This window comes from Bos grunniens, chromosome 17 (assembly GCF_055505025.1).
Source record: "Bos grunniens cultivar Pamir isolate PY7600 chromosome 17, Bosgru_T2T1.0, whole genome shotgun sequence".
Taxonomy (NCBI): Eukaryota; Metazoa; Chordata; class Mammalia; order Artiodactyla; family Bovidae; genus Bos; species Bos grunniens.
In genome coordinates, this window is record NC_141181.1 from 60,618,365 (window position 1) to 60,639,337 (window position 20,973).

At 45.6% G+C, this 20,973-nt stretch overlaps 1 protein-coding gene across 1 annotated transcript in view; it reads left to right on the plus strand.

Moving 5' to 3' along the window:
- Positions 1-20,393: 20,393 nt before the first annotated feature.
- Positions 20,394-20,973, plus strand: part of TBX5 (T-box transcription factor 5) — an 89,136-nt gene continuing 88,556 nt past the window's right edge. The window contains exon 1 of the mRNA XM_086345979.1: positions 20,394-20,616. Within this exon, the coding sequence (XP_086202105.1) occupies positions 20,529-20,616 (88 nt within the window). The 5' untranslated portion in view covers positions 20,394-20,528. The remainder of the gene's footprint in view (positions 20,617-20,973) is intronic.

The window sequence follows — 20,973 nt, forward strand, 5'->3', positions numbered from 1 at the left end:
AATTCTCCAGTCAAAATGTCAATAGTGCCAAACATTTTGTTTACAGCTACACGTGCATCGGGTTATTTAATGTTTGCAACAATTCTTCAGGCTAGGTATTATTGCTTGTCCCACTTTCTAGATGAGGCAATGGGGCTTGGAGACATTAAAAGGACACCCAAGCCCAGGTGTGGAGGGTCGTACCTGCAGCCATATAACGAACCGTCTCCCTTAGAAACCCCACCAAGCTCAGCATATGGGTACTTATATGTATAGTATCTGCACTGAGCCATTCCAGAAGGATATACACCAGTCTCTCAACGCTTATCTCCAGGGTTGAGTTATGATAGATGATTTTTCAATTTACTTATCCATGGTACACATATCAATTCCATGATCAGAACAAGACAGTGATTTTTAAGATGAATACGTAGGAAGTCTATGTGACAACATGGGAAAGAATTGACTATATTTTAGTAAGTGAAACAGGATAACCAAGTGCATCTTTCATGGCTTCTCTTGTCTTGGCAAGAATGAAAGCTGTGAACGAGGGCTTCCCTGGTGGCTTAGTGGTTAAGAACCTGCCTGCCGCTACAGGAGACTCGCGTTTTGTCCCTGGGCCGGGAAGATCCCCGGGAGAAGGAAACAGCAAGCCACTCCAGTATTTTTGCATGAAAAATCCGATGAACAGAGGAGCCTGACGGGCTACAGTCCATGGGGTTGCAAAGAGTTGGACATGACTTAGCTACTGAACAATAACAAACGAATCATGAACATTCCTTGATGGAGGAGATGCTGGGAACTGCTTCTCAGAGATGAGGTAGGAAATGAATGATTTCCTTCTGTTTTTCACATTGTCTGTTAAATTGTTCTACTCAATACTCATATAGGATTTTTATTATTCTTTCTTTTTCATAAGATATGTTGTTTCATAATAATGAATATTTCATAAGATACATTTCATAATAACAGTGTAACATGTCTGTATGGATTAATTTTTTAAAACATACTTAATTCTTTTTTATGTAAAGGAATGCAAACATTTTATGTATATTTTCCTGAAGGGTCTTGCATAGCTTTTTGGAGATTCTCAAAGATATACAGGTGACCCTTCAGATAATTGTTGCAGCCAGCATGTATTAAGCATTTACTTTGTTCCAAGGATTATGCTAAGCACATCACAGACATCTCACTTACTGTCACAACAACCCTATTGAAAACTGAAAGTGTTAGTCGCTCAGTTGTGTCCAACTCTTTGTGACCCCATGGATTATAGCCTGCCAGGCCCCTCTGTCCATGGAATTCTCCAGGCAAGAATACTGGAGTGGGTAGCCATTCCCTTCTCCAGAGGATCTTCCTGACCCAGGGACTGAACTTGAGTCTCTTGCACTACAGGCAGATTCTTTACTGTCTGAGTCAGCAGGGAAGCCCAACAACCCTATTAGGCCCAAATAATTTTTATTCCTATTTGACTCAGACTCAGAGAGGTTAAGTCACTAGTCTAAAGACCCACAGCAACTGGAGCTGGAGTTTAACCCCAGATCCCCCTGAAGTTAGAGCTTTCATTGCGTACCTCATAAAAAGAGTTTAGAAGCCTGGGAGTCAGTTATTCTTTAGGGCTCTTCCAAGTGTGACATTTTATTCATTTCCAAGAGGGTCTGAGGAATGTGTGAAATAGAACTCTGTGCATTGAACAAGGATTCTTGCACCTAAGAGCTAGGGACTGTCGCGTGTGTGCACAGTCAGACAAAGACTCAAATCTTGTCCTTGTTTCCTGTTGGAACCGGACAGAGAAACGATCCCAGAAACTCCATAAGGTGTCCACCTAGGGATGGGGGGAGCGGTGGGAGACTGAGGCTTGCGTTAGGTTAGAAACGGGTGAAAGTAAGAAGGCAGTGTGAACAGGGTACAAGCACTTGGGTTGGCATTTAAAAGCTGCTTTAAAAACACTAATGAGACTCCAGGCAGCCTAAGAGTGTGGATCTGCCAATCAAGGCAGGGATTGTAAATAGCGTGTTCCCACTTGGCCAGGCTCCTAATTAACCACAAGCCACCGTGTCCTAAATTTGGACTCTGTCCCCCATTGTGGCTCCTTGAACATTGGAAGAGGGTGTAAAATATGTAGATGCGGTGAGAATGGAAGGTGGGAAAACCTTCCGTGGGTAATTACCTGGAAAACAGTGACCGGCTCTGGTTACCCTTAGGCAGGGCATCCCCTAGGCAAGGAATAGAGTGACTTGAATTAGGTACAGTGATAGGACTGATGCTTCCCTCCCACAGAATTTAAGGGGCTGCCCCCCAAACTCGGTAATCAGGATAAATAGTATTTTAATGCAATATTTTCCAACTTCCACTTATTTCTGTGTATAGAATACAATTAAGTTTTTAAATTTTTTTTAAAAACTTTTTGTTGTGTATTGGGGTATAGCTGATTAACAAACACTGTTGTAATAGTTTCAGCTGAACAGTGAATGGACTCAGCCAAATGTATACATGTATCCATTTAATGCAATATTTTAAAATATGAGAATTAGTGCCAAGTAATCTATCATTTTAAATTTTATTTAAATGTTAAAGAGATGAAGGCTCTGACAGGTCCAGGATTAAGATAAGGAGAAGGAAGGGCAGGGTTAGACCTTGTTTTTATTTAAAATAGTCATGAGGAATTTTATTTTTTATAGATATTTATTTGTTTATCTGGCTGCACTGCGTCTTAGTTGTAGCCCATGGGATCTTCGTTGTAACATTCAGGATCTAGTTCCCTGACCAGGAATCGAACCTGGATCCCCTGTATTGGGAGCATGGAGTCTTAGCCATCTGGCCATTGGGCAAGTCCCAAGAATTTTAAAGAAATCCCAGCCGTTGTGTTATTTCAGCCTTATTTCCACGGGCATTTCGTAATAACATGGGCATTTTTCTTACGTGACTTCAGTGCTATTATCACATTAACAAACTTGACAATAATTGTTTGCTATCATCTAAGACTCAGGTTAGGCTCAAATTTTCCCAATTGTCTTTGGAAAGTCTTTTATGGTTGTCTTGTTCTAATTAGGGTCCAAACGAGCACATACATTACATTTGGTTGGTGCACCTTTAAGCTGTCTTTTCATGTAGGACAGTCGCCAGCATCTTTCTCATGCCACTGACTTGTTGCAGAAACAAGTCATAGATAATGTCCCACATTCTAGACTTGACTGTCTGCTTCCTGTGTGTCATTTAGGTTCATGTATTTTCTCTGTTGATTTTCTGTTTTTAATTTCATTGATTACTGCTTTAATTTTTAAAATTTTCTTCTGTCGACTTTAGATTTATTCTTCTCTTCTTTTTTCTAGTTTCCTAAGGTGGAACCTTAGATTATTGGTATCAGAGCGTGCTTCTTTTCTAAAATATACACTCAATTCTATAAATTTTTTCTCTAAGCACTGCTTTCCCGGCATCCCACACATTTTGAAAAGTTGTATTTTCATTTTTGTTTAGTTGAAATCTTTTTGCATTTCTCTTAAGACTTCTTTGACTCATGTGTTGTCTAGAAGTGTTGTTTAATCTATTATTAGATTAATCTATTAGGCTATTAATGTGTTATTTAGAATATGCTGTTTAATCTCCAAGAATCTGGGGAGTTTCTAATTATCTTTCAGTTACTGATTTCTAGTTTAATTCCATCATAGTCTAAGAGCATATACGGTGTGGCTTCTATTCTTTTATGTGTGTTAAGGTGTGTTTTATGACCCAGAACATGGTCTGTCTTGGTGAATGTTGCCAGTGAGCTTGAGAAGAGTACATTTTCTGCTGTTGTTGGATGAAGTAGTCTATAGATGTCAGTTATATCCAGTTGACTGATGGTGCTGTAATGATTTTCTGCCAGCTCAATCTGTCAGTTACTGATAGGGGGTGCTGAATTCTCCAACTGTAATATTGGATGTGTATTTTTGGATGTGTATTGGATATGTATTTTTTTTTCTCCTTGCAGGTTTATGGGTTTTGCCTTGTGTATTTTGAGTCTCTGTTGTTAGGTGCATACATGTTGAGGATTACTAGTCTTTTTGGAGAATTGACCCCTTTGTCATTATGTAATGTTCCCATGGTATCATTTAACTTGTTTCCCATCCCTTGTGTTTCTTGTAAATACCAGAGAGCTTTAAAGAGTCCTAGTAGACACTGGGCCCCCTGCCTGTCCTCTTGCCTGCATCACTTCAGGATGAACTGACAGTTTTGGCATTTCTGTACCTGGAGATTGTCTCAGCTACCAGGATCCACTGGTCAGAAGCGCTAGAGATTCAAATCTCCCCCCACCAGGAATATCCCTTAACCAGTGACTTATAAGAACTGCTATATAAATACTCCTGTATTTATATAGGATACCCATCCCTTGGGTGGGATGATTCTGAAGGACTAGTTTACACTGGCTTGCTGATTTCCTAGGTTGAGGGTTCCAGAGTTAAGCTCTAATCACCCACAGTGGTAACTTGTTAGATAACTCAGCTTTTACTGGCTGTCTTCCCTTCCCTGTCTCATATTCTCATTCCACTACCAGCATTTCCAGGGAATACTTCCCAAATTTATTATGTGTACTTGAATTTTCATCTTTGGGTTGCTTCAGGGGGAATCCAAACTAACACAAAGCTTGAGTAGATTCAGATTCGAGCTTTTCATAAGAATCCATCACAGAGGCTTCACGATGTCTGGTTGTCCCACTGTTAACTGAATGCTTCGATTGATCAGGGAATTCAGGTGATGACAGCCTGAACTCTTCATTGCAAATTTCCTCATCAGCCTTTCCTCTAATGATCTTATCCACTGATCATCACTGCCTGAATCCACATCTCTCACTTTTAATGTTTTATGAGACAGGGAGACAGAGAAAGCAAAAACACCTGACCATATCATTTGAGCCCCTGAGTCAAGCTGTGCCTGAAGCCATTACTATTCCTGGCCTTCTCACTATTTTTTTTTTTCTTTCCACCTCACTGTGTGGTTTGCGGGATCTTAGTTCCCCAACCAGAGAATGAACCCAGGCCCCAGCAGTGAAAGCACCGAGTCCTAACCACTGGACCACCAGGGAAATTTCCAGACGTTCCAATTTTCTAAGCCAATAAATTCCTTCTGGGCTAAGACAATTGGAGTTTAATTTCTGTCACTTGCAACCGTACAAGTTCTTGATGGATACCAAGTATTGCTGAGGGTACCAAAAAAGCAGATTGCTCACACACCAATTTATCTAATACAGACACCAAACTCTGCATGTCTTCCCTTGGTTGGGAAGAACACCTCTGTCCTGAAATGACTCCACCATTGCTCTGATGACAGGGGCTCCTGGGAAAGTGGTCAATACCAAGATAATCCTCTTTCCGCTTTCCCAAGGTCTCATGGTGTGTGAGCAGAGGTGGCTGGGGGGTGGGGGGCGGTCCTTGCCCCAATTCTATGCCATATTTGTTACCTGGGCCCACAGGCAACGCTGCTTGATCCCAGAGTAACCCACCTTCCTACCGTAGCACTTTTCATTGCTTTCTATCCATCCTCATCCTTTTCGGGCAACTCTCAAACATAGAGTTTCCTCCTCAAAAACATCCCTCCCTACCGGACAATGCGACAGCTCAGTTACTTAGTAACATGAACACACCTCTATTAGCCCAGAGGTTAGTGACCTTAAAAGCACAGCTCCAAACTAAAACAACATTGTAAGGCAATTATACTCCAATTAAAAAATTCATTTAAAAAACACAGCTCCAGCTTAATCACACCCATCAATATCTCTTTTCTCACCCATTTTGGTGATCTCTCTCTCCCAAAGCCCAGAGTCAAATCAAAGTTTCCATTTTTAAAGACAGAAGATTGCTGATGTCTTTGAAAAGACTTTTTCCCACGAACAGTTTTCAAAATATTTAACAACAGATACAGCAGGGATGTCAGTGAATCCAGATGCTGCTCATAAAAACAGATACCCTCGGATGAGCTCATGCCAAGTTTCATCATCAGCTCTGGCTTTTCCCTCTTCTACTCCTAACTTAAATCTTAGGATCCGGTTGCATCTGGGGTACCTGCTTTCAGACACAAAACACTTCTCAAATGATTGCTCATTTTCCCCTTCCCCCAATAAGGCCGCCAAACATTGCTGCTACCTCTGTATGAATGACACATCCATTTAATTGCAACAGCTTAGGGCAGTATGGCAAAGAAGGCAATGGCACCCCACTCCAGTACTCTTGCCTGGAAAATCCCATGGACGGAGGAGCCTGGGAGGCTGCAGTCCATGGGGTCACTGAGGGTCGGTCATGACTAAGCAACTTCACTTTCACTTTTCACTTTCATGCATTGGAGAAGGAAATGGCAACCCACTCCAGTGTTCTTGCCTGGAGAATCCCAGGGATGGGGGAGCCTGGTGGGCTGCCGTCTATGGGGTCTCACAGAGTCAGACACGACTGAAGTGACTTAACAGCAGGGCAATATACTTGCAGGAAAGCCATCATTGGTTCTGGTTAAATGAAGCCTGGTGAGCATCTCCAAGTCTCCCTTCTCGCCTGCCCCTCTGCCAGTGCAATGAATGTGAGCTCCTGTTTATCGAGGAACATTAAGGAGAAGGGAAGGAAACTTTGGGTTGGTTTTAAACTTCAGTCTCAAACCAGTTGGGAGCAGGTGGTGTGACAGGCCAACTTCAAAGCAAATTTTGCCCTGGAGCCAGTGAACAAGCAGGTTTGCTGAGGGCAAGCATCTGGGGTCCTGATGTGTCGTGCTGGAACCTAGACTTCTGGAAGTCCAGGACAGTGATGGGAAAACATGGGGTTCTGGGGAGACCTTCCATCTAATGTTCTCTGGGGCAGGTGCCAAGCCATCCCCTTTTGGGGGGATGTCAGATGCTGACAGGTCCAGGACACTCAAGAACTGTTCAAAGCATGCCTTAGTGGTAGTCATGGCTTACAAATCCATGTCTTCTATGGGTCAGTCATCTGGCATAAGTCTTTTACGTACATTTGTTCATTGACTCTTTATCGCAGCTCTAAGAGGTGGGCAGAATTATTTCCCCCACCCTACAGATGAGGAAGATAAGGTTCAGAGGGAAGTTAAGAGGCTTGCCAAGGCCATGCAGCTAAGAAATAGCAGAAGTGAAGTGTTAGTCTCTCTGTCGCGTCTGACTCTTTGCGATCCCATGCCGGGGATCCTCTGTAGCCCGCCAGGCTCCTCTGTCCATGGAATTCTCCAGGCAAGAGTATTGGAATGGGTTGCCATTCCCTTCTCCAGGGGGTCTTCCTAACTCAGGGATCGAACCCAGGTCTTCTGCATTGCAGGCAGATTCTTTATCATCTAAGCCACCAAGGAAGCCCAAGAAGTAGCAGGACCCGTATTGAAACACGTGTGGATTTTACTTAACCTCTCTCTTCTACGGCCTCCTAGCCCAGATCAGCTTCCCTGCTCTAGAGATGAATTAGGAAGCTTTTAATGCAAATAATATAAAGCCTAAACTGGTGCCAACTGTGAAGACATGATTTTGCTCAACAAGAAGTCCAAGGTAGAGTGGGCTTCAGGGCTGGGTTGATCCAGCAGTGCCACAGTGCCATCAGGGATTCAGATTCTTTCCTTCTCTTCACTCTGCCATCCTTTGTGTGTGGTCCTTGCCTTCAACAATGACATCTCTTGTGTCCTAGTTGGCTGCATCTAGACCTGGCATGTCCCAGGGAAAAGAAGGTGGGGACATCTTTCTATCTCTTCACAGCAAGACAGCTTTCCCCAGAAGTTCTTCTCTCTCACGGTTCTTTGAGTTGACTGGGTTCAGCAGGGCAGTTGTCATTTGTGGGTGGGGGGGCAGGTCTCTTGAGACATTGCAGTCAGATGACAGCTGGGGTTGTAGTCATTCGAATGACAGCTGAGCTCAGTGTCCAAGATAGCTTCTTGTCTAGTGCTTCTGCTGGGAGGATTAAGCAGCTGGAAGATGGATGGCCAGGCATCTCTCTCATTACATGCATCCACCCCTTCCATGCAGTTTAATTGGGCTTCCTCACAGCATGGCAGTCTCAGGGTAATCAGACACCTTACAAGGCAGCTGGCTTCCTCCAGAACAGGAGATCTAGGTGGGAGCCGCAAGGCTTCTTATGACCCAGCCTCAGAAGTCACACAGCATCACTGTCACTGTATCTGTGAGTCAAAATTCCATCTTAGGGCCAGCCCAAGTTCAAGGGGTGGGGGAGACAACACAAAGGCATGAATACTGGGAAGTCTGGTTTATTGGTGGTGTGGGGGGGTGGTGGGGCAGTCTTTGGAAACTAGCCCCCTTCCTTCTAGCAAACTTCTTATATGTCATTGGCCAGAACTGTGTCACAGCTCCATTCCTCAACCAATCACTGCTTGGGAAAATGGGGTTAGTAAGAGGAGCCATCACACCACAGGATGGATCACGATAAGCGGTCAACATCATTGTATTATGCGGAGTCGCCAGGGCGGCCTGACCCTTGCTTTTCCCATACTATTATGAATTCACTGTGGTTGGTTCTTACAGTGATCCCCTCCCCCAAAACCCAAACACCTTCTTATCTCCTTTCAAGATGGACTAGAGAATCAACAGTTGAGGACTGAGCCCAGTTCTGAACTTTGGCCAGTCCTCTGCCGTAAAATATACTGCGGCTGGAGCAAGGTTGTCTTGAAATTTTTTTTCTTAGGTTCAAGTTGTCCTCTAAGTGAGATGGACCAGCTTACTGTTAAAGATTCTTCCAAAAACCGATTTAGCTGCTGGGCTCCTGTGATGCTCTCCTGTGTCCACAGTTGCCTCTGCCTGAACCATAAGGTAGACAACTGAGAGGAGCACGCAGGTAGCCTGGATGAGAACTTGAACCAGAAGTCCAAAGACCTCTCATTAGCCAGGCGATAGACAAATGGCCATTCTTAGATAAATGGCTTGACCTCTGCAAGTCTCAAATTCTTCATCCATAAATGATAATAATAAAGTACAGAGCTGTCACGAAGTTTCAATCAGATATTATCCAGGGATTTCCCTGGTGGTCCAGTGGTTAGGAGTCTGCCTGCCAATGCATGAGACCCGGATTTGATCCCTGGTCTGGGAAGATTCCACATACCGTGGGGCAACTAAGCCCGTGCCCACAACTTCTGTGCCTATGTGCTCTAGACCCCGTGCTCCCCAAGAGAAGCCACCTCGATGAGAAGCCCGCATATTGCAACTGGAAAGTAGCCCTTGCCCGCAATAACTAGAGACAGCCTGAGCAGCAACGAAGACCCAGTGCAGCCCAAAGTCATTCATTCATTCATTTAAAAAGCTATTATCCAGAAAAATGTATACGTTGATATATAAATACAAGATATTCTTATGATCTTATGGTCTGAAGGTGAGGGAGAGAATCAGAAGCCTGAGATTTGAGTTCCGCCCCTTCCCAGCTGTGTGTGTTCTCGAGGAAATGATGCCACATCTCCAATTCTCAATTTCCTAATTCATAAAAGGAGGGTCCGGTGAGAAGGCCTGCATATCTGTCTCAGGGGAAGTTCAATTGAGATAAGAGATGTGAATGAGGTTTGAAACCCATCCAAGGCTCTACTGATGGGAGAGGAAGCAGCAGAGAGTAGGTAGTTTTTGAAAGGGCACAGCATGGGCTTTCCTGGAGGCTCAGTCAGTAAAGAGTCCGCCTGCAATCAGGAGACCTGGGTTCGATCCCTGGGTCGGGAAGATCCCCTGGAGAAGGAAATGGCAACCAGCTCCAGCATTCTTGCCTGGAGAAGTCCATGGACAGAGGAGCTGGAGGGCTGCAGTCCTTGGATTTGCAAAGAGTCGGATGTGACTGAGCGGCTAAACCGCAGCGTGGGTTACAGTAGGTAGGGAGTATGTCTTAGGCAGAGTCCCCAGAAGCAGATCCTGAGACAAGGTTTCCAGTACAAGTAGTTACTTTGGGAGATGATCTTGGGAAAACCTGGAGGAGCATGGGAAAGCGAGGCAGGGAAGGGAGGTAGATGGCAGCACAGGGTACCTAGTCAAACAAGTTTCCTGGGTGGGCTTTGGGGCTTAATTCCACTGGGGAATTATGGGAATCAGTGTATACCACACACCCTAGAGTAACCCACCCAGGGGCAAGGAAGGCGGGACATTAATTCTCTGACAATTTCAGTTTGCTTGTGAGCAAGCTGAACAGGCTCCAGTGGCTACAGACAGTTCCTGCCAAAGAATTTCAACTGCTGGCCTTTGCAAGTTCAACCAGCACGCTGAAAACGAAGATGTGACAGGGATAGTCACAAACATTGTCACTATACATAGACGACCAGGTACCTCTTAGATCCAGCCTACTGACCAGACAGGATAGAGTTTAACCAAGGTCAGTTCCAAGGCTGTCCACAGCCCAGGAGGTGTTGCCTTGTTCAATCTTCCCCACAATCCATGAGGTTCAACAAGATAAAAACACCAGAGTGTTTTGCCCAGTGTCGGGCGTGGAGTGAGCCCTTGACTGCAATTAGACATTCTTCTTGTCATTTTTTAAAAAAGATTATCTATTTATTTGGCTGTGTGGAGTCTTAGTTGCATCATGTGGGCTCTAGTTCCCTGACCAGGGATCGAGCCCCGGCCCCCTGCATTGGGAACTCAGAGGCTTAGCTGCTGGGCCCCCAGGGAAGTCCCATCTTCTTGCCATCTTTATCATTGCAAAGGAAGGGGCTTAACTCAGAATCTGTTCTCTCTGGTCCTCAGTGGCCTTTGAGGAGCCCTATTCAACATTCAAATTTCTCCTTCGTTAAAAGGGGATCCTGACTTCCTCTCCCCTTTCTCCATTTTCCACGGGGTAATCATTATGAGTGCTGGGCATTCGGGGTCCCTTAGCACGAAGGTTCAGGGCAGCCATAAATTTCTGAAGTCCATCACACTCCATCCTGGTTTAGGGCCTCCTCACCCTCTTCTCAAATCTGGCTTCCATCCATCTGGAATTCCTTCTCATCCCACCCAAATGCCCATAAACCTCTTTTTATTACTCTTTTTCCATGTCCCCCACCACCCCCATTCATTTTACAATGATGACTTCAGAGATATTTAATACATATATAAAGGAATCCTTGCCATTGAGAGTAAAGACGGGAAATTCATTTTCTTCCTTCCTTCCTTCTTTTTTTTTTTTTTTAAATGTACAGAAGAGCTCTTTTTAATGTGCATTTCAGAAATATCAGAAAATGTGGAAAGCAAAAGAGGAAATGTGTAAAAACATCCACAAACCAAGGAGGTGACCAACTCTAAAAGTTTAAATGTCATTTTAAGCATGTTACTCTGCGTAGAGATTCACAGGTATTCTTTGACAATTTATTGTTAATAATTTAATTATTTTCACTTATTTTTAAAAGGCAAATATTCACATGGTTCCCATATTCAAAGCTACAGAAGCATAAGGAGTGAAAAATTTGCCTCCTACTTTTGTCCCTACAACTCCATTCCCCACCCCAGAGCAACCAAAGTCATCACTTCCTTTGGTACCTTTCTCCTTTTCTACACATATTCTAGACCCACTGCTATGAATCTTAGCTTTTTCTTTAGTAATGTATCTCAGAAATGGGGTTCCTTTTTCCTCCTTTTAATGGCCACATAGTATTCCACTCTTGGATTAAATCATGATTTATCTAACCACTTCCCTACAGCTGGGTATTTAAAATCCCTTGTATGGACTTCCCTGGGGGTCCAGCAGTTAAGACTCCAAGCTTCCAGTACAGGGCGCAGGGGTTTGATCCCTGGTCAGGGAACTAAGATCCCACTTGCCATGCAGTGCAGCCAAAAAAAAAAAAAAACCAAAAATACCTTGTAGATGCATAGCTGTGCAAATTCACAAATTCACAAACTATTTTGTAACCTTGTTTTAAACCTTTTGATGTGTGTGTGCCCACATATAAGAGAGAGACAGAGACTGAGAGAAAATTAATGAATGAAGCTCTGCACCATCACGAATGTCAGGCATGTTTCATTTTGCAGACGTATCCTTGTTTTAATCCATCCTTAATTTGGGAATGATTGGTTGTTTTCGCCACTGTCTAATTAAATAATCGTTGCAGAATTACACCTACTTTGTGGCAAACAAGAAAGTCATTTTCAACCATGAGATTCCATGCAAAATAGAGCAATGAATCAAAACGTCACTCAATTAGGCATTAAGGAGACTAAAAAAATGAAAAGAACCCAGGTATCAAGAGCCCGGTTTTGTTTTTTTTGTTTTGTTTTTTAACTCAGTAAAGTGTCAGAGATCCTTTTGAGTCATTTTTTTCCTCCAATAGACTTAGTGTTTTAACTCAGACTGGGCAAATAAATTATTTATAAATGACATTCCTTTCTTTTAAAATAAACACCCTTCCTCCAGAAATTTAGATAAATAAAATGTCATCTATTTATCAAATGGACTCTTCATGCCTAATAACCCGCGGCTCAGCTAAAGGAATTGTTATCTACCAGCTAGGTCAAAAGTGCAAGAGTCCAGACTTATTAAATCTAAGTCGAGCCAGGCCATTGATTAGGCCTGTGGAAGGAAGAGTGGTGGGGAGGGGCCTTGGACACCTCAGTTCCCGGGGTCTTCTTCACTCCAAGATGATACCTTTTTCCCTGGCCTCGGCTTGTGTGTTTAACAATGTTTGTGTAGCACTCAGATAAAAGGAGCAGGGTGAGACTTAAGTGGTTGTTAAAATTGTCGGCCCCAAAGTCATCAGAATTCCGATTGATAACCCGCACTTACAGTGAGAGGAGACTTTGTTTTCTTAGGGAGGCTGATTTTCCCTTTTTAATGACTGGGAAAACTTCCACTTCCACTTCGGGGCATTTTTGGTCTTCAGACTCTTATATATATGTATGCTTTTTTTCTTTCTGTAAGAGTTGAGCTTCTGAGCTAGCAGAAAGGGCTCATAGATATCCCAAACTGGAAGGTTAGGAAAGGTGGGGTTCAGGAACATAGGGTCTTAGAGTGATGGTACAGTCGTGGAAACTGAGGCCCAGGGACAGGGAGGGGTCATCCTGGACATGATGAATTGGGGTCAGCTCTGGAATCAGAACTCCAGTTCTTTTTACTTATTTTTTTTAAGATATTTTTCATGTGGACCATTTTTAAAGTCTTAATTGAATTTGTTATAACATTGCTTCTGTTTTGTATGTTTGGTATTTTGGCCAGGAGGCACGTGGCATCTTAGCTCCCTGACCCAGCATAGAAGCCGGGATCCTTAAGCACTGGATCACCAGGGAAGTCCCGGGACCCCAGTTCTTCACTTAGTCCATTTCACTTTCCCGTAGTGGTTCCTTGACTCTCCTATTTAGCCCTCGCCAATCTCCCCATTTAACAGGTGGGTAAACTGAGTAAGAGACGTGCGTGCTTAGTCGCTCAATTGTGTCTGACTCTGTGGGACTCCATGGACTGTAGCCCACCAGATTCCTCTGTCCGTGGGATTTTTCAGGCAAGAATGCCGGAGTGGGTTGCCATTACCTCCTCCAGAGGATCTTCTTAACCCAGGGACTGAACCCAAGTCATCTGTGTCTCCTGCATTGCAGGCAGATTCTTTACCTGCTGAGCCATCGGGGGAGCCAAGTAAGAGATGACTCCACCATAATTCAAGGCTAACATCCAGAATGCCTAACTTTTGTTCTACATCAGCTCTACTCTTCAGAAGCCTTGGAGCTTATTTCCACATTCTACTAGACTCAAAACCGGTATAAGGTTTAAAAATATCTAGCCATGTGGAGAGAATGGGTAGAGAGTTCTGGAATCAGTGGAAACAACTCATCCCCTCCTGGAGTTTTTAGGAGTCAGATCCCACCATCACGGCTTCTTTGCTCTGTGGCCGTGGGGAGTGGGTCTCTCTGGGCCTCAGTTTCCTCAGCTGTAAAACAGGGATTATAATGATCCATACCTTACAAAATTTTGAGAAGGAAATTGAATAATCCATGTAAAGTTACATGACACGGATTAAATGAAGAAAAACTAAGAATCAATTCTTGGGAAATTCTGTGGTGGTCCAGGAGTTAGGACCCTGAGTTCTCATTGCCAAGGGCCTGGTTTCGATCCCTGGTCGGGGAACTAAAATCCCATAAGCCACGCAGTGTAGCCAAAAAATATATTGACACTTAGCATATTGCCTGCCTCCCAGGAAGCCCTCAGTAACATTCTGGATATTAGCCTTGAATTATGGTGGGGTCATCTCTTAGTTGGCTTCCCTGATGGCTCAGCGGGTAAAGAATCCCATCAACACAGGAGACCCCAGTTCGATTCCTGGGTCAGGAAGACCCGCTGGAGAAGGGATTGGCTACCCACTCCAGTATTCTTGGGCTTCCCCTGTAGCTCAGTTGGTGAAGACTCTGCCTGCAGCGTGGGAGACCTGGGTTTGATCCCTGGGTTGGGAAGATCCCCTGGAGAAAGAAAAGGCTACCCTCTCCAATATTCTGCCCTGGAGAATCCCATGGGCTATATAGTCCGTGGGGTTGCAAACGGTCGGATATGACTGAACGACTTTCACTCACTCTTCTGATTCTTGGCTTCCCTGATGGCTCAGTGGGTAAAGAATCTGCCTGCAATGCAGGAGAACACAGGAGACTTGGGTTACGTTATTACTACTATTACTGTTGCCATCGATATTGTTGAAAGGTTTGTGGCTTCAGGCAAATCATTTCACTTCCTAGGCAATGTGGTTCCTTCTCCCACAAAACAAGTTTACTAACTACTTGAAGGGATTGTTTCAGGCGTAAATGAAATAATACATACACAGTTCTTCTTGACACAGTGTCTGACACATGATAAGCAGTCTCCATATTTTTTTTTTTTTGGCCAGGCAGCAGGCCATGTGGGATCTTAGTTCCCCAACCAGGGATCGAACAACTGGCCCTTGCAATGGAAGTGAGGAGTCTTAACCACTGGACCACCAGGGAAGTCCCTGACACATGATAAATGTGAAACAAATGGTAGGTATAATATCTACCTGTGCTATTTACCTGTAAGAAACACAAAAGGTCATAATAGTATTTATGATGACATCACTTTGCAGGACTTGTGTGCCTTTAGGAGCTTCTTCTAGGAGTGAGTGGCAGGTATGCCTCCAGCAGCGCTGTCATTGTGAGTGACCATATGAATGATCCGGGTAAGTATTAAAATTGCCGATGCTACAGGTCAGAGGTTCTGATTCATATGGTTAGGCTGGAGCTTGGGATTCAGTGTTCGGGACCCATCCATTGGATGACAGGGTAGCAGATGACCCCAGACACCCACTTGGGGCAGTAATGTCATAAAAGTGGAGCTGTTTGGCATGAGGCCAAAGAAGTATTCATGAATTAATCGATTTGTTTGTTCATCCATCGAGGAGTTACTGGTGCCTGTGAGTTCTAGGCGCTGCAGAGGAGCTGGCCATGCAGAATCCACGCAAGGCCCACCCCAGGGACTACAGGCTGCGGTTCTGAAGACTGAGCCAACAGGTTCTGTGTCCAGCTGTGACAAGTTTTGACTTCTCCCTTCTCTCCGAAGCCAGCCTGCAGGTTTTCTGCAGGCTAGTCGTGGATAAGAACACCTACTTCTGGTGGTTCCTGTAAGGATTTTGGCAAGGGAGGGCAATAATTAACCTTCTCTACAATGGCTCAGGGCCCGAACCTCAGCCCCTTTGTAATGGGACCTCTGGCTCCCCTTCCCCATGGCCCCCGGTCTCAGTGGCCCCACTGTCAGAAGGTTTCAAAGGCCATTTGGAATTACTTAGCCCCAGGGTCATTGGGCCTCTCTCAAACCCACTGAGATGCCCAGTTTCGCCATTTTCCTGTTTCAGCTTCGCTGGATTTGTTCATTCGTAATAGCAACCAAATGTCCCCCAGGCCTAAAAGGCCCTCTTTCTCGTTCCCCTTTTCGACGAGGCTGTCTACATTAGCTCCGGGCCCTTTGGAACAACCTCTCATTGCAAACCCACCTAATTGATTTCTCCAGACTCGCTGTTCTTGCTGACTCGTCCTAGGCAGCTCATTATCAGAACTGGAATTCTGAGAGGAGAACACACCCCGCTCACTCACTGCGGCCCCGCTCAGGGGGAACAGGGTGTCATCTGGGTTTACGAACCCCCGGAATCCAGAACCGTGGCTGCAAGGGCAAAGAAAGCTTCTGGGGAGCTCTAGAGCAAGAGCCTTGAAAGGGACGTGGACTTTAACTCTCTACATCTTTTTCTCTCGGCCAATGGAAGAGCCATGCATCACTGCAAACGTTGAAAGTATTCATATTTTGTTATGGAAGAGCTTCAAACATACGCAGAAGGAGGAAGGAGGGTACAGTGAAACGTGGCGATTTCATTACTCACCTTCATATCTATATATTTAATTTTATTGAAGTCGAGTTGATTTACAGTGCTGAGTTAATTTCTTCTGTACAGCAAAATGACTCAGTTATTCATATATATATATTCTTTTCATATTCTTTTCCATTATGGTTTATTAAAGGATGTTGAATTTAGTTCCCTGTGCTATACAGTAGGATCTTGTTGTCTATCCATCCTATTTATTACCCAGCTTCAAACATCGACCTTTGGAGGAGGAAGATAGAAAAGTACAAACCCTTCAAACTCTGTATTTCTGCCTCCCAGTATTAACTTCTTAACACAGCATTGTTTTAATGTGTATGTAACTCACACACACACAGACGCATACACATAAAGAAAATGGAATCCTTAAAATATATGCTACTTCAAATCTACTTTCCTCCTATAAAATTGGATTTTTAGTGACTGTGTAGTATTCCATCTATAGCTAAAACATCATTTTACCAGTCTCCCATTTTGGCACATCGAAATTCTCAATGTTTTTGGTGTTATTACATGTTTCATGGCTACGGACATTTTTATATAAAAATACTTATCCATATTTCTGGGGACTTCTTTTTTAAAAAATAATAATTTTGCTTATTTAATTATTTTATTTTTGACTGTGCTGGTCTCTGTTGCTATGCAGGCTTTTCTCCAGATGCGGTGTGGCGACTTCTCACTGTGGTGGCTTCTCTTGGGACACGGGCTCCAGGGCACGCAGGCTTCAGCAGTCGCAGCTCCCGGGCTCTAGAGCACAGGCTCAGTTGTTGTGGTGCCTGGCCTTAGTTGACCCTCGGCATGTAGTTATCTTTCCGGACCGGAGATCGAACCCATGTCTCCTGCATTGGCAGGCGTATTCTTTACCACTGAGCCACCAGGGAAGCCCTTTTGGGGAGTTGTTTAGAAAACTTTTCTAGAAGTAGAACAGTCATTGTGTGCACTTTAAAAAATAAACTGCAAACTGCCAAAGCACCTCCAAGGGGGGTGTTTTCATTTACAGTCCCCCCCAATATTATCAAAGAAAGCTTGCTGTTTCAGTTAAAATCAGTTCCCTGAGGCCCCCGACTTTGAAGGGCCCAGAGACTTGGCCTATAGTTCTCACTGTAAATTTCCTTCCCTAAATAAGAGAGCTCTGAGGAGAGAGGAAAAGAGGGGATGAGAAACGGTGATGGGTGTAGTAGGAAGAGAGAATGACAGATAAGAAGAAAGGAAGGAGGGAGGAAAGGAAGGAGGGGGTTAAGGATGGATCATACAGGGACAGGGAAAGAGAAGATGGGATTGAAAGAAGGTGGGAAATGGAAGAGACCAAGAGAAAAGGGATGGGGGGTGATTAGTCTTTTTGCTAGAAGCTGCGGGGAAGGAGACAGTGAGAGGCAGCAGAAACCATTGGTCATTATTGTTCTAAAAAAGAAGGAGATCCTGTGGGTCCAAGAACCCTTCACCGAGCTGCTCACCCTGCCTGGTGTTCTGGCCACCCCACTTGAACAGATTCCACAGGCCCTGCCTGCCTGTCCCTGGGGGAGACATCCTAGAAACCTTCACGTTGCAGTTTGTCAAGAGGATGCTCTGTGTTTATAAACACAAATACCCTTTTGGGAAAACAAATACAAGGGAAATTTATAAAAATTATGTGGTGACTCTTGGTGGGCGGGCTGGGGGTGAGGAATGGGATTGAGAGGATGATTCCTTACACTTGACTGCACCCTGGCAGGGAAGACCACACGGGGAGCCAGGACCAAAAATAGAAGGGCCTCATCTCATCCCCGGGTTCCTGTTTGTCCGGCGGGTCCGATGTCGCCCAGCCCTCCATCCTGAAAGCCTGCCCCTCCACACAAAACGGAGAGTGACCATAGGGCTCTGGGAGACCATTTAAGGCTTTGAAAACCTCCAGCTCTGAAACGCCAGTCTGGTGACACCCCCGTGCCAAGGGCGGATGAGCGTGTTTTGTCCCTGGGACGTGTGCTATCTCTGATTGGAATGTAAGAGCTGTCTGAGCTTCCTTATCCTCTTTCTCTCTCTCCCTCCCTCCATTTCTGTCCTAAGCAGCTAAAATGACCCTGAGCAAAACTTGACCCTGCACCACCCCCAGGACAGCAACCCTGCCGAGGCCTTTTTTGTTGTTGTTATTATTGTTCAAGTGCCAAATCTCCTTTGGGGAGGGGGGGCGTCCTATGATTAGTGATGAAAAACCCATACCTTTCAAATGCTTCATCAAAATGCAAAGTTAAGAGCGGTTTCCATTGAGAGCTCCATTTGCGATTCAAAAGGTGGCAGAATATAAAAAGGTATGTAAAACACGAACCTGGACCCTGGCAGGGGTGGGGAGAGAAACCAGAGGAGGACTAGTGAGGGGTCATTCCATATCAGACTCTTCTCCTGTTAGATATTTTTTTATTGCATTTATGTGCATTCATTTAAAAAATATGTTATTATTGTGGTGGTGGTGGTTGTCATTATTATTATTTAAAGCCTCGTGGCCCTGGTTTGAATCCTGCTCTACTAGCTGTGAGGATGGGGTATGTGACTTCACTAGATGTCAGCTGTAAAACGGGGCAATGGGGCTGTTTGCCTTGCCCCGTTGTTATAAAGAACAGTTAAGAGCGTGCAAACCTCTTAGCATCAACTTGGCACGTGTGGTCAATAAATGGTCCCCATCACCATCATCACCCTCACCATCATCATCACCATCATCCTTAGTGTTCCTGTCTGTGGCTGTTACTCTGCCCACAAAGACCCTGGTTGATTGTTTGTTTGTTTCCTGAAGGCCAGGAAACCCCTGTAATGGCACCCACTGGCTGTTCTTTGAAGTAGAGCTGCCTGCTCTACCGACTGGGGAGGGAGGGAGCCATGTGTTACGATCCTGAAGCATATAGATCTTCCCCCCAGATCATTAGGCTCACGTTTGTCACATTTATTTTAAAGCAACTGGTAGGGAGTGGGTGGGTGAGGTTAATTGCTCGATGGATGCTAGGCAGCCCTGTTCTCCAGATGAGAGGAGTTTGAACAGGGCCTGGAGTGACCCCAGAGGCACGGCTGAGGCCCCAGCCCGCAGGCCTGACCCAATAGACACAAGACTCTCAGCCTGGACTGGGGTGGCTGGGGACCACGTTTTCACCCTTGGGACACTGGGCTAAGCAGAGAAACCCGAGTAGTTTGCTTTTGATTCTTAACGGCGCTGGGGAAAGCACCAGCCTCCATTCTATATTCATAGCGAGTCAGGCTGGACTCCTCTGTATCCCACTCCCAGGGTGAGTCAAGGGCCATTCTGTTTGGAACTCTTCTCCGGGGCACGAATCATTTCATAGGGTGGGGAGGAAATGACATGGTGCCTTTTGAGATCTGACTGCTTGCCCTTCAGGTGGCAAACTGGTCCCCAAGACAAGTTAGTGAAAGCAACCTCTCCCTCCATCAGGGGTCAGACTTCCCAACAGACTTTTATCGCGAGCATTCTGTGCGCCTGCATGAGCCACAGCAAGGGCCATGTGGGGCTGACCTTCCTACAGTTGAGTGACTCTAGGACCTCACTCATTGAAACCTCCAATGGTCCATCTGCAAAATGGGTAGATTGAGTTCGCACCTCGTAGGCATTTTTTTTTTTTGAAGGGTTAAAACACAAAAGTGCTCAATAACTGTAGCTACTATAACACCACCATCGCCGCCCTCATCATTAAGACTACATAAGACCCAAGATTAGCTTCCTCCTTAGAGTCCTCTCCTAGCACCCAAACTGCCCGTTTTCCCCCAAAGAAAAGAAATCAGTCCACAACACAGTAAGACTCAGCCCTTGCAGAAAATCAGGAACACACAGCAGTCCTGGATAAATTGGTTGGAAATTAACTACCGGTGGATAGAAGGAGGTGATATATCTATCCAATGCTGATTTTCTGACCACCAAAAATACTCCTTTTTACGGACCTGCTGGGGCTCTATAGATTAACAACCTTGGCCCAGTACTCAGACACTCATCGCCCCCACCCCGGCAAAGCTCCCCAGTCCCCAGGAGAAGGTGTGACTTCAGACATAATGGTAAGGATGAGGGGGGCGAGGGGGGGCGGGGGGCGGAATGCAGGCCTGTGTGTGAGGTGATTGTAACCAGAAACACCTCGGCAGGCATCTCGCTGCTGTCCGGAGCGGCAGCTGGCAGGCAGCCGGGCCGGGAGCCGGGAGCTGGCCTGAGGTGCCCGGGGCTCGCCGCTGAGCGCCCCTCCTGGGCCCGGCCCGCCGATAGCTTATCGGGCCCACTCCGGGGGCGCCCTGTGCTGGAAACCGGAAACGCGGCTGGAGGCCAGGGGATGCTTCATGGAGCGATCTGTGGCGCGGTGCGCGGGCACCAGCTTTTAGACTCCGCGCGCAGGCCTTCGTCTATCCACCGGCAGCCAGGTAAGGACCAGGTGGGTGGGGAGGGACGGATGCGCCTCGGCTTCCGGGCAGTGTTCGCTATGGGCCAGTGAAATGCTGGCGCTTTATGGACACGGGAGAGCTGGGGAGGAGATGTGGAGGCTGAGAGCACAAGCGGGGATGCCAGGGGCCGGTGCAACCTCGGAGCACCTGGGCTTCAGTGTGGGGGTGTCATGAACGCAGGGAGAGGAGCGACAGTGCTGGGACGCACGCTGTGCACCCCAAGTTGTCAGTAAGAGGCCGCCTGCTTGGGGTACCCGACCTCCGATGTGCTTTCCCACAGCTGGTCAAAGACTCCTGGGTTCGGGCGCCGATGCCGTGTTCAGTTGTGCGCCAGCA